The sequence below is a fragment of the Cetorhinus maximus genome, chromosome 25 (genome assembly GCF_964194155.1).
Source record: "Cetorhinus maximus chromosome 25, sCetMax3.hap1.1, whole genome shotgun sequence".
NCBI classification, from domain to species: Eukaryota; Metazoa; Chordata; class Chondrichthyes; order Lamniformes; family Cetorhinidae; genus Cetorhinus; species Cetorhinus maximus.
This window is the reverse complement of record NC_135903.1, coordinates 7,067,934-7,080,872: the sequence shown is the minus strand read 5'-3', so window position 1 is coordinate 7,080,872 and position 12,939 is coordinate 7,067,934. Positions and strand designations below refer to the sequence as shown.

Here is a 12,939-nt window from a genome sequence, read left to right as displayed (position 1 = left end):
AGTTAGATTTGAATCACAGTTCCAGAGGTAAAAGGCCTGTGTCTAACAGTCAGTTTGCCAATTATCCCCTCTTGTCCTGTATCTTTGTTGTATCTGACTTATGTCCTCTATTTTGTTAGGTACTGCACACATAATTGAACTTCACTGCAGAAATCAGCAAATGTATAGAGGACCTTAAACTCCCCTGTTAAATCTGGAAGAGCCACTTCCTAGAGATGGGGCCATTTAAGGTAAGGTATTGTTTATTTATCTTGTGGGGCCAAGAGAAGGAGTGGAGGAGGTTACTATCTCACTTGCCTCCTTCAGTTTACAACTTTCCAAGTGTTATGGACAAGGTATAATTTTTAAGTTGAATATATATATATATATATATGTATATATATGTGTGTATGTGTGTGTTAATAGTTCCAGTTAGGTTGCTTGTGAGCCTTGGTGCCTGGGAGTCTGGATAAATTCCTGACTAAAAGGTCAGGTCTTTTGGGTTTGTTTGTATATATACATTTTTAATGAGGCTTTACAACTCCTGAAGCTAAGGAGATTAAAGGGGTTAAAAGTTTAGTGATTCTGAGAAAATAATTTAACAAAGTAGAAAAACTTTACTGTTGCCTAGCGGCTATGGTTGAGTGACACAGACACAGAGAAAAGACAGAAAAGTCAGTGTGTGTCACAGAGAGAGGACAGGAATTTTAAGCTCTCTGAAAAGTAAAACTACAAGGCTGTTGGGGGAGTAGTTTATTGACTAGTCAGCTATAGGACTCAGTAAAGTGATCAGTTTAGCAGAGGTGCTACTGGAAGACTGAGTTTAGGGAACTCATTTGTCTGCTCTGCAGTTGAAGAAACAGTGAATTTAGGGTGTGGTTTTTTTGGGTGTTTTGGGGAGTTGGAATATGAGTTGGGCGAAAAGTTTCGAGTGAATATCCTAGAATTCACTGGAAGAAAACCGTTTGCAACTGTGCCAGTCCCAAATGACAGGTCTTTGTGTCAATCTAGTGGTAACTCTTCACTGGTTTATGTATATGCAAAGATATTGCTGGGGTAAAGAAATAGTGTGAATTTGAATCATCTTCTTGTGTTTATATTGAGGTCTTTCTAACCTTTTTTGTCTGGTGTCGTACTGTTCATTTTCCTTGTTTAATATATATAATATTTATATTATATATTTTATTTGTAAAAAGCTCAGCAGATGGCTGAGTCCTAAAGGACATCGCTGCCAGACTGGGTCTGCGGCAGATGGTGAGGGAACCAACAAGAGGGAAGAATATACTTGAACTCATCGTCACCAATCTGCCTGCCGCAGATGCATCTGTCCATGACAGCATCGATAGGAGTGATCACTGCACAGTCCTTGTGGAGACGAAGTCCCGTCTTCACATTGAGGAAACCCCCCATCCCATTGTATGGCACTATCACCGTGCGAAATGGGATAGATTTCAAACAGATCTAGCAACTCAAGGCTGGGCATCCATGAGGCACTGTGGGCCATCAGCAGCAGCAGAATTGTACTTGATTACAATCCGTAACTTCATGGCCCGATATATCCCCCACTCTACCATTACCATCAAGCCAGGGGATCAACCCTGGTAAAATGATGAGTGGAGGAGGGCATGCCAGGAGCAGCACCAGGCAGACCTAAAAACCAGGTGTCAACCTGGTGAAGCTATAACACAGGACTACTTGCATGTGGTTCCACAACTATTGGATCAGATCTTAGCTCTGCAGTCCTGCCACATCCAGTCGTGAATGGTGATGGAAAATTAAGTAACTCACTGGAGGAGCAGGCTCCACAAATATCCCTATCCTCAATGATGGAGGAGCCCAGCACATTGGTGTAAAAGAAAAGGCTGAAACATTCGCAATAATCTTCGGCCAGTAGTGCAGAGTAGATGATCCATCTCGGCCTCTTCTGGAGGTCACTATCATCAAAGATGCCAGTCTTCAGCCAATTCGATTCACTCCACATGATATCAAGAAATGGCTGAAGGCACTGGATACTGCAAAGGCTCTGGGCCCTGACAATGTTCTGGCAATAGTACTGAAGACTTGTGCTCCAGAACTTGCTGTATCCCTAGCCATGCTGTTCCAGTATAGCTACAACACTGGCATCTACCCAGCTATATGGAAAATTGCCCAGGTATGTCCTGTACACAAAAAGCAGGACAAATGCAACCCGGCCAATTAGTGCCCTATCAGTCTATTCTCGATCATTAGTAATGCGATGGAAGGGGTCAACAGTGCTATCAATTGGCACTTGCTTAGCAATGACCTGCTCACTGACGCCAGTTTAGGTTCTGCTAGGATCACTCAGCTAGCACAAAGGAAAATGGTTGTGGCTGTTGGAGGTCAATCATCTCAGTTCCAGGACATCACTGCAGGAGTTCCTCAGGGTAGTGTCCTAAGCCCGACCATCTTCAGCTGCTTCATCAATGACCATCCTTCTAACATAAGATCAGAAGTGGGGATGCTCGCTGATGATTGCACAATGTTCAGCAGCATTCGCAACTCCTCAGATACTGAAGCAGTCCATGTCCAAATGCAGCAAGACCTGGACAATATCCAGGCTTGGGCTGACAAGTGGCAAGTAACATTCCTGCCACACAAGTGCCAGACAATGACCATCCCCAACAGAAGAGAATCTAACCATTAACACTTGACATTCAATGACATTACCATCGTTGCATCTCCCACTATCAACATCCTGGGGGTTACCATTGTCCAGAAACTGAACTGGACTAGACATATAAATACTCTGGCTACAAGAGCAGGTCAGAGGCTAGGAATCCTGCAGAGAGTAACTCACCTCTTGACTCCCCAAAGTCTGTCCACCATCTACAAGGCACAAGTCAGGAGTGTGATGGAATATTCCCCACTTACCTGGATTACTGCAGCTCCAACAACACTCAAGAAGCTTGGCACCATTCGGGACAAAGCAGCCGCTTGATTGGCACCACATCCACAAACATTCACTCCCTCCACCACCAAAGCACAGTAGCAGCTGTGTGTACCATCTTCAGGATGCACTGCAGAAACTTATCAAGGCTCCTTAGTCAGCACCTTCCAAACCCACAACCGCTACTATACAGAAGGACAAGGGCAGCAGATATATGGGAACACCACCACCTGGAAGTTCCCCTCCAAGCCACTGACTGTCCTGACTTGGAAATATATCGCTGTTGCTTCACTGTCGCTGGGTTAAAATCCTGGAACTCCCTCCCTAATGGCTCTGTGGGTGTACATGCACCACATGAACCACTGCAGTCCAAGAAGGGAGCTCAGCGCCACATTCTCAAGGGCAACTAGGCATGGGCAACAAATGCTGCCCTTGCCAGCGAAGCCCACATCCTGTAAATTAATTTTAAAAAAACCTCCGTGAACTTGTTCAGTAACTTCCCTCCATGGTTTCTGAAAAGAAAGATGTTAGGATCTATCAAGCCAGATTTCACTCTGGGATCTGACTTGTCCAGTATTAACATAAGTTGGGATTGTAACACAAGATCTTTGTGCTCCTTCAATTTGAGCCTTTTGCGCATTGCTGACATCCTGGTGGTCACACCTTTTGGTGCATTGGCCCCAAGCTCTGGAATTCCCTCCCCAAACCACTTTCCTCCTTTAAGATGTTCCTTAAAACCTACTTTTTTGACAATGCTTTTGGTCACCTAACCAATTATCTCCTTCTTTGCCTCAGTGGCAAGTTTTGTTTGATAACACTCCTGTGAAGCACTTTGGGAGGTTTACTGCGTAAAAAGTGATATTGTAAATCCAAGTCATTGTTACCGTTCTCGAGCTTTATGACCTCAGTTCAGACAGGTTCGGGAATGAGATACGTAACCACGACCAATCATTGTTGTTGTTGTCATCAATACAATTACAGAAGGAGGTCATTCGGCCCATTCTGCCTATGCCAGCTCTTTGAAAGATTAGTTTCACTCCCCTGCTCTTTCCCAATGGCCCTGTAACTTTCTCCCCTTGAAGTATTTATCCAATTCCCTTTTGAAAGTTACTTTTGAATCTGCTTCCATTACCCTTTTAATGCAGTGTATTGCCCTCAATTCGCTGTGTATTTTTTTTTGCCCATTACCTGAGGACTTCAGAAATAGTTCAAGTTTTTACCAAGTATCTCTTCAGTGGGGGTCCACAAGAAGTATTCTGATTGATTTAGTCTCTATTTTCTTCCCCTTTTTGGAAAGCTGAGCCGTCTGAAATCTATTAAGGTGCAGTACACAAGTATAGAGGTGTCAGAAAAACAGGTGGGTACTAACTGGAGCATCAGGGAACTGGACACAATGCTAAGAAAATTGAACAACATGGCCAGATAGCATGAACATCAACGAACCAACACAAAATCCAGGACACTCTGCCATTTTGATTCATTCTTTCCCAGGATCTTAAAATGGTACTTCTACAGAATGTCTTTGGACTTGGCACTGTGCAGAGGCATAATCAAACAAACAAGTCAAACTGGGCTCTAGGATGGAGGAACAGTGCACTTAGCGGCTGAACTCTGGGGAATCCATTATTTTGCTTGAATCATCGCTCTGGCATTGTGCACTCTTTGTGATTTAAGACCTCAGGCTTTAGCTGGCATTGTGTGCCTAACTCCAGATGAGTGCTCAGGACTACAGGCCTTTTCCTTGGAGCAAATCTGAAAACAGGAGCTGGCAGGGCAGGCGAGGGAGTGTGAATCGCTTACCTTTGCCTTCTCAAGTTGTGCCAAAGCCTGTCGCTCAGCTTCTTTGCGTAGAGCCTCCCTGTCCTCCTCGAGAGAGATGTCGGAGTCTGATGGACGGCTGGTGTAGGAGTCAGCTGAACCCTGAGCAGAAAAACAGGGAAAAGAATAAACTTTGCTGGAAAACAGGAGATCTGCACTGATAATATTTTGATACTAAATTCAAATCTTAAAATACACAATCATCCTTTTAAACAAACCGTCAAATTTCATACACAAATAGAGTATCTATACATTAATAATTTTGCTTTTAAAGCTTGCCATTGAATTTTAACATTACAGACTCATATCACTAACATACTTCCCACTTCAATATGGTAACTCAAATGTTACTGGATGGTAACAAGCTACAAGATTCTCATCTACTTGAGTTTAGAAGTCTGAGGCAGAGGTATACTGGGTCTAAGATGAGCCAACCCACATGCACAATTATTAGTTGCTTGCTGCTTTCCCTAATATTGAGTCTGTGTCTGCTTCTATCTGCTTTTTAGCACAATCAATGTTCTTGAAGCCATTCACAAAAAGCTATTCATGTTTTGCGATGGACTAAATCTTCTGCTACCAGAAATTGAAGTATTTATTTAAGTATCATGCCTGGAATAAAGGTGGGGATGTCTTGGTCAAATCTACTGTGAGGGGTGGAGGTGCGGTCCTGTCAATGGGTGCTAAATTGGTGATAGCGGGGAGGGAATTCAGTGGAGATTTTACACTTGGTGTAGATGTTGACGGGTGAGGGCTGTAGATGCGGATATGGTCAGTGCAGAGGGCAGTCAGTGCAGAGGGCAGTGAGTGCAGAGGGCAGTCAGTGGGGAGTGCTGTCAGCGGAGACACTGCTGGTGCAGAAGCTGTTAGTGTTTTCCGTAATTCACACAAGATTAATAGTTGTTACGAGTTTTGAAAAGTTATTGAGAAATAATCTGGACGTTTTGTACACTGCGTAGATAATCATAGAATTATACAGCATAGAAGAGACCATTTGAAAGGCCTGTCCAATTAGTCCCACTCCCCTGCTCTAGAGAGGTGTCAGCTGTGGCTCAGTCCATAGCACCCTTGCCTTTGAATCAGAGGGTTGTGGGTTCATGTCCCACTCCTGGAAACCAAGAACTGTGATTGTACTCGAACGAGTTGCAATCTGTGACTGTTGATAACTCGAAAGAGTTTCCCCTGCTCTAGAGAGGTGTCAGCTGTGGCTCAGTCCATAGCACCCTTGCCTTTGAATCAGAGGGTTGTGGGTTCATGTCCCACTCCTGGAAAACCAAGAACTGTGATTGTACTCGAAAGAAGTTGCAATCTGTGACTGTTGGTAACTCGAAAGAGTTCCCCTGCTCTAGAGTTGCAATTCATTTCCCCTTTTCTATATCCAATTCCCCTTTCAAAGCTGCTATTGAATCCGCTTTCGCCCAGCCCTTCCCAGCAGCTGGAATTAGAGTACAGAAAAAGGGGTGGACAGAATTCAAATGGCTTTTAAAATGGGCTTTTGACTGGGATCCTCGCTCTGGGACAGTGACCTGCCGCCACAGCTACGCTGTCCACTCTAATAATGCTGTGAGCCTGCCAAAGCCTTATCCACAACAGTGAGATGGTACAGCTGCCAGCACTAAAAACTTGATACACAGCACAGTGCAGACAGGTTTGATTTAAACTAGCTCCAATCACAGGTCATTTCTATGTAATTCTGCACTTAGAATTTTAATCAGAGGCATTAACTCACAGACTGCTGCCTGCCACGGGGGACTCAAACCAATTTTGTTGCTCGTTTGTGTTGGAATTCTTGTCTTTAGTGCTTTGATTTTGAACATTTGATACTGCACAGGGGAATTCTAACTCCCTCCACCCAAAGGATACCAGACAGAACAGGAGCTAAAATCCAACTTATTGTTCGTTTCCTGGCTAATGGCTATTTTAGGAACATTAGGAACAGCAGGAGGCCATTCAGCTCCATTCAATTAGATAATGGCTGATTTCCTTTCTTAACTTCATTTTTCTGCCTTTGCTTCATTTCCCTTGATACCCTTCCGAACAAAAGCCTGAAGAGTCACACGGATTCGAAGGAGGAGGCCGTTCAGCCCATTCAATGGTTGATCTGTGACCCAACTCCATATATAGGTACGTACCTGCCTCCGCTAACTTCACCCCTGAAAAATTTGGCTCTAATTTTTCGTATGAAACCTGCAGCCAAAAAATGGATGTTCCTGAATCTCTGGGCCGAAATCTGTTCTTCCTTTAATCTTCAAAGTTAGACCTTGAAATTCAAATACTTTTGCCCTATTCTACTATTTCACTGTTGGCTACCTCACTGCCCATCTTAAAACATCAACGACACTGTTTTGTTGTTAACTAACCCGGCAACATCAAGCTGGATTTATAATTTTGGCAGCTAAGGAAGACTGGGCCTCCCAACGCACTTATCACAAGTAACGAAGCATTACATATATGTGCTTTTACACAAATGTGGCCATCATTACCCAGAAACCAAAGGTCTTATTACCAACTCCACAAAAACACTGTAACCTCTCAATTCTGGAAATTTATTGTTCAGAAACACCAGTTGTCCAGAAGTTTTTAAGCCGACCCAAGCGACTCACAGCATCGTTTTTGAACAGCACTTTGGGAACAGAAGCAAAAAATATACAGTATTTGGGTAAGTAAAACAATTTTTATTACTGTTCTATAATGTTTTATCACTGTTTTACACTTCAGGTAAATATTTATATCTATGTGCTTTCTGGTTCAAACACTTGTGGTTAGGCATTAAATGTCATTCTATAATACAGGAAATTCCAAAATCCCGAAATGACTTGGTCCTAAGCATTCCTGACTGGAAAGTTTAGAGTGTATACTTTGACCTGATATCCTCACATCTTTGACATCTCACTCTCTCTCTCTTTTCTGTCAACTGTTGCTTTCGCCCACTAACAACATCCTGGGGATGTTTTACCAGAAACTGAACTGGACCAGCCACGGCTCCAAGTGCAGGTTAGAGGCTGGGAATCCTGCAGTGAGTAACCCAACATCCACAAGGTACAAGTCAGGAGTGTGATGAAATACTCCCCACTTGCCTGGATGAGAGCAGCTCCAACAGCACGCAAGAAGCTTGGCACCATCCAGGACATAACAGCCTGCTTGGTTGGCCCCCATCCACCACCTCCAACATTCAATCCCTCCATCACTGGTGCACAGTGGCAGCAGTGTGTACCATCTACAAGATGCACTGCAGCAACTCACCAAGGCTCCTTCAACAGCACCTTCCAAACTTGCAACCTCTACCACCTAGAAGGACAAGGGCAACAGATGCATGGGAACACCACCACCTGCAAGTTCTCCTCCAAGTCACACATCATCCTGACTTGGAAATATATTGCCGTTCTTTCACTGTCGCTGGGCCAAATTCCTGGAACTCCCTCTCTAACAGCACTGTGGGTGTACCTACACCACAGGGGCTGCAGCGGCTCAAGACGATGGCTTCCCACCACCTTCTCAAGGGCTAACAGGGATGGGCCAGAAAACCTGGCCTAGCCAGCGATGACCCATATCCCATGAACGAATAAAAAAGATTCTGAAAAAAATAACTCCAAAATTTTGAAAAATGCAACGTGTAGAATTCAAAAAGGAACTTTTAGAATGAGCTTTATTGCAGTGTTCAGGGAGATCAATGGCGTAGAACCTCAATTATACAGAACACCATAGACCTTGATAATAAACCACCACATGGACTGGGGATTGAAGCACGGATTTATTGTTCTGCATGCCTTACCCTCACTCTGTACTGTGCCTTCACTGAACCTCCTTGGAAACTAGTTACAGGGTTGAGTAAAGCTTTTGGTTGTCCAGTTCTGCAGAAGTGATCTGTTGCCTTTGTTCAGAGAAGTGGCTCCTGAAACTGACAACTGTGTCCCAAGGGAATCCAGGAATAATTTTCAAATATCTGATGTGTATCGGTGTGCTGCATCTTTTTCCAAATATTATTCCAGCTGACCCACTTTGAAAAATGCGCCTTTTGAAGTTTCTGAAGGAACTAAAGGATGGCAGAGAACAATAGTTCGATGTTGCAGTGTGTAAAGGTGTGTAACAGTGTGTAACAGTGTGTAAACTCTGCCATCAGCATGTAGACTCGTGGTCAAATTATTAAAGTAAAGGACTCATATACAAGGCCATATGTTTCTGATTTTAGTGTTTTATCTTCAAAGCCCATGCTTTCAAGCATTTATTTCAGTCCCAAGGGGTATCACACAAGTATCCCTGAATCGCTGAAGACAAGGGGTGCATTCGCTCCCATGCACATTAGAAAAACAAGACACAATTATACACTCCAGGGACTTGAGCACAAAATCTAGGTTGACTCTCCCATGGAAACTGAGGAATTGCTGCACTGTCAGGGGTCCCGTCTGTCAGATGAGACGGCCTGTAACGTCTGAGCTCCCCAGCGTCAGACTCGGTGGGGGGGGTACCTAAAAGATGCTTTGGGGAATCCCTCTGGGAAGTTCCCAGGTAAGGGTTTGCATGGCAATTACCCAGAAGCGCACACTTTGTCTGGACAATTGCGCTGCGCTGGGAACCATCTGAAAATGTGGTTTAAATCGCAAACTTCGGATGGTTCTGCCAGGATTACACCAATAGTTACTCAGAGAAAGTTAGAAAAATTAAAACCTCTTCTAACTTCTGAGTAACTATTGTAAAGACCCAGACCGACCCCAAGGGACTCTCCCTACCCCCCCTGACAACCCCCACCCCCCCCGACACTCAACACAACACCCCCCGTCATCCGCCATGAACCCTAGCACCCCCAATACCGCCACCCCCTCACCGGAGCCCCCATTTCCCCCACGCAGCCTCCTGTCACTCCCAACCTCCCCCACCCCAAACCACCCCCTCCCCCTGGATGTCCGACCGGCCGTCACCCCCACCCCCTGAACCTTCGACTGACCTCCACCCCCTGACTTTGGACGCCCCTCCCCACAAACCTCTGCCCTCCCACCGACCTGGGATGCCCCCCACCATCCCATGGACCTCAGACCATCGGCCCTCCCCACCTTCCCCACCTCCCCCCGACCTCGAACCCCCTCCCCACCACAGACCTCTGAACCAGCCCCCCCCCACCACCACCCCGGACACTCCCATCCACCCAAATCTTATCCACATACCTTAGATATTTATCTTCCCCCCGGCCCATTAAACTTACCTGCTTTACGGTAGCTGTCCTTAAAAAAAAGGGGGGGAGGAGGCGTGGCCTCCTTGAATGTGCTGAAGCTACACTTCTCTGGGGTCCCGAGGAGTCTTTCGATGCAGGTCCCCAGGCAGCTCTGGTGAACAGAAGTGTCAACGTAATTTTCAAGACCAAGGCTAAGTAATTATTTATTCCTTCTAATTGCTGTGGGTCAGCACTTTCTGACACTGGCCAGAAGTTACGGCCCATTAAAGCCTCTACCCTCTCAGGCGGATAGAAACGTTTCAGTGGCACTCACTCATGAGCAGCACCCCCAGTGTTCTGGCTAATACTCATCTTTCAAACAACACCATTTAAAAAAAAAAGGAATGACTGCTACAACAGTGACTCTGCTTCAAAAGCACCTTGGATATCCTGTGGTCATGAAAGGCGCTATATAAATGCAAGTTATTTCTGCCCAACTGCCACCATATTGGTGGCAACTGACTCGATAGTTCTTCCCTCTGTCACCAATCATCACTCAAAGCCACCAGACTAAATGGGTCCATTCTTCATTATCAAAAGCTCCAGGGCCAAAGCCATTAATTTGTAATTTTTATAAAAAAATATGGACAGAGTCACAGGATTCAATCTCCCAAATTCTGGTAAAAATCCCAGGAAATGTTATTGAGACTTTCAGCACTTTTAAATTGAGGAAAATCTTTTTCACCCAGTGAGTGGTTGGAGCCTGGGATGAATTTTCTGAGAGGGTGGTGGAGGCAGGTTCGATTGGGGCATTCCAAAGGGAATTGGGTTGCTATCTGAAAAGAAAGAGTGTGCAAGGTTACGGGGATAAGGGTGGGCAGCGGGGCTGGGTAGAACATTCTTTCCGAGAACCAGTGCAGACTTGATGAACCGAATGGCCTCCTTCTGCATTGTAAAGATTCTATGATTCTGAGCTCACAGCAGAGAGGTAAATTCCATAAGCAGATCAGACTCTGTATCAATCAAAACTGGAATCCTTATACAGGCTCTGAAAGGTATAGCATTTCACTGGACTAATAATCACCCTTGGTAATATACTCTTAGCGTAATAAGCCAAATTGCAGCCCGATGATTGCTTTGTACAAATTCATCAGGATATCTTTTTGGTTTGTATCCTAGTTATAAAACTTATTGGTCTTTTAGTGAGTTCACTAACTTGGCACAGAAAATTGTTCAGCTTCAAGGACTAAGTACATACTAGAAGAATTTGTGTTTTAAAAGACTCTTAAAGTCCCTTAAAGGGCTAATGCATGACTCTGATTGCTATTCCTGGAAAAAGCAGCCTTTTACAGGAAAGGGAAACTAGCAGTTTAAAAATGATTGTCAACCTCTTGACCCTAGTGGACTGTGTACAAAGGGGGTCACGTGGGGTTTATGGCTCTGAAACAAATAACCATGCCTGGAAGGCTGTGTTTTAAAAGTGGGTTTTGGTTTTGGTTTTGGTTTAAGAGAAGGACCAACTGCGTCAGGAGGCAGCCTTTTTGCAGTCCAGAGCCAGTCCACAGCTGGGAGTGAATATAAGCTGCTCCTGAGATGCTCTACATGCTGGAATAGAGTACACTCGAGTATTCCATGAGTCTGCCCGGAAAGCAGTGCCAGAGTCATTGGTTGTTTTGCAGATCAGTGCTGAGAGACCAACCTTATAACCTGGACGCCGTTTCAAGGACTCCACCATCTATCCTTTGCCTTTGAACCATTGACTCTTAACCTTGGGCTGAATTCCTCCATTTCTATTTTTTATTCCATTGTTGTTTGTGTGTGTGTGTGTGTGTGTGTGTGTGACTTAAGGTATCTCAAAAGAGTAATTAGTATAATGTCATATTCCATACTGTATGTTGATAAGCTTTATCTTTCTATTTGACAAGACTTTTTTTAATAATAAACTAATACATTTGTTGTTTATTGAAAGAACCCTGGTTAAAGTCTTACCTGGAAAAACTCAGCAGGTCTGGCAGCATCGGTGGAGAAGAAAAGAGTCGACGTTTCGAGTCCTCACGACCCTTCAACAGAACTCTGTTCTGTTCCGTTGAAGGGTCGCGAGGACTCGAAACGTCGACTCTTTTCTTCTCCACCGATGCTGCCAGACCTGCTGAGTTTTTCCAGGTAATTCTGTTTTTGTTTTGGATTTCCAGCATCCGCAGTAGTTTTTTGTTTTTACCTGGTTAAAGTCTCTTTTATTCTGGGTAACAGTAGTGAAGGTAAATAATTGGCTATTTTTTGTGAGTGAATTGAACATTTAAACTAATGTTGCGACCTGTGGACTAGTGGAGCTAGATCAACTGTGCACTCTCCCCATCCCGGCCGTAACAGTACATGCCTATGACTTTCTATCTATTCCTGTACATCCTTCAGCCTCTTTCCATTGAGTTTATAAAACCAATTACAACACAAAACACTTTACCTCATTCTTTGCATCGGATTGCATCTGCCAATTGTTTGCCCAGCTTGTTGACCTGTCCACACCCACCTCCGGTAGACCATAAGATGTAGGAGCAGAAGTAGGCCCATCAAGTCTGTTCCACCATTCAATGGCTGACCTGATAATTCTCAATTCCATTTTCCTGCCTTTTCCCCCATAACCGTTGATTCCCTTACTGATTAAAAACTTGTCTATCTCAGTCCTGAATATATTTAACGACCCAGCTTCTACAACCCTCTGCGGTAAAGAATTCCACAGATTCACTACCCTCTGAGAGATGAAATTTCTCCTCATCTCTGTTTTAAATGAGTGACCCTGTACTCTGAGATTATGCCCTCTGGTCCTAGACTCTCCCACAAGGGGAAACAGCCTCTCAGCATCTACCCTGTCAAGCCCCCTAAGAATCTTAAATGTTTCAATAAGGTCACCTCTCATTCTTCTAAACTCCAATGAGTACAGGCCCAACCTACTCAACCTCTCCTCATAAGAAAATCTCTCCATACCCAGGATCATCCTAGTGAGCTGTTTCTGGACTGCCTCCAATGCCAGTATATCTTACTTTAGATAAGGGGACCAAAACTGTTCAGTATTCTAAGTGCAGTCTAACTA

General features: G+C 44.4%; 1 protein-coding gene across 1 annotated transcript in view; it reads right to left on the bottom strand.

Moving 5' to 3' along the window:
• cacnb1 (calcium channel, voltage-dependent, beta 1 subunit) overlaps positions 1–12,939 on the bottom strand; it is a 250,177-nt gene that overhangs the window by 53,128 nt on the left and 184,110 nt on the right. Inside the window, exon 3 of the mRNA XM_078529351.1 lies at positions 4,688–4,807. Within this exon, the coding sequence (XP_078385477.1) occupies positions 4,688–4,807 (120 nt within the window). The remainder of the gene's footprint in view (positions 1–4,687; positions 4,808–12,939) is intronic.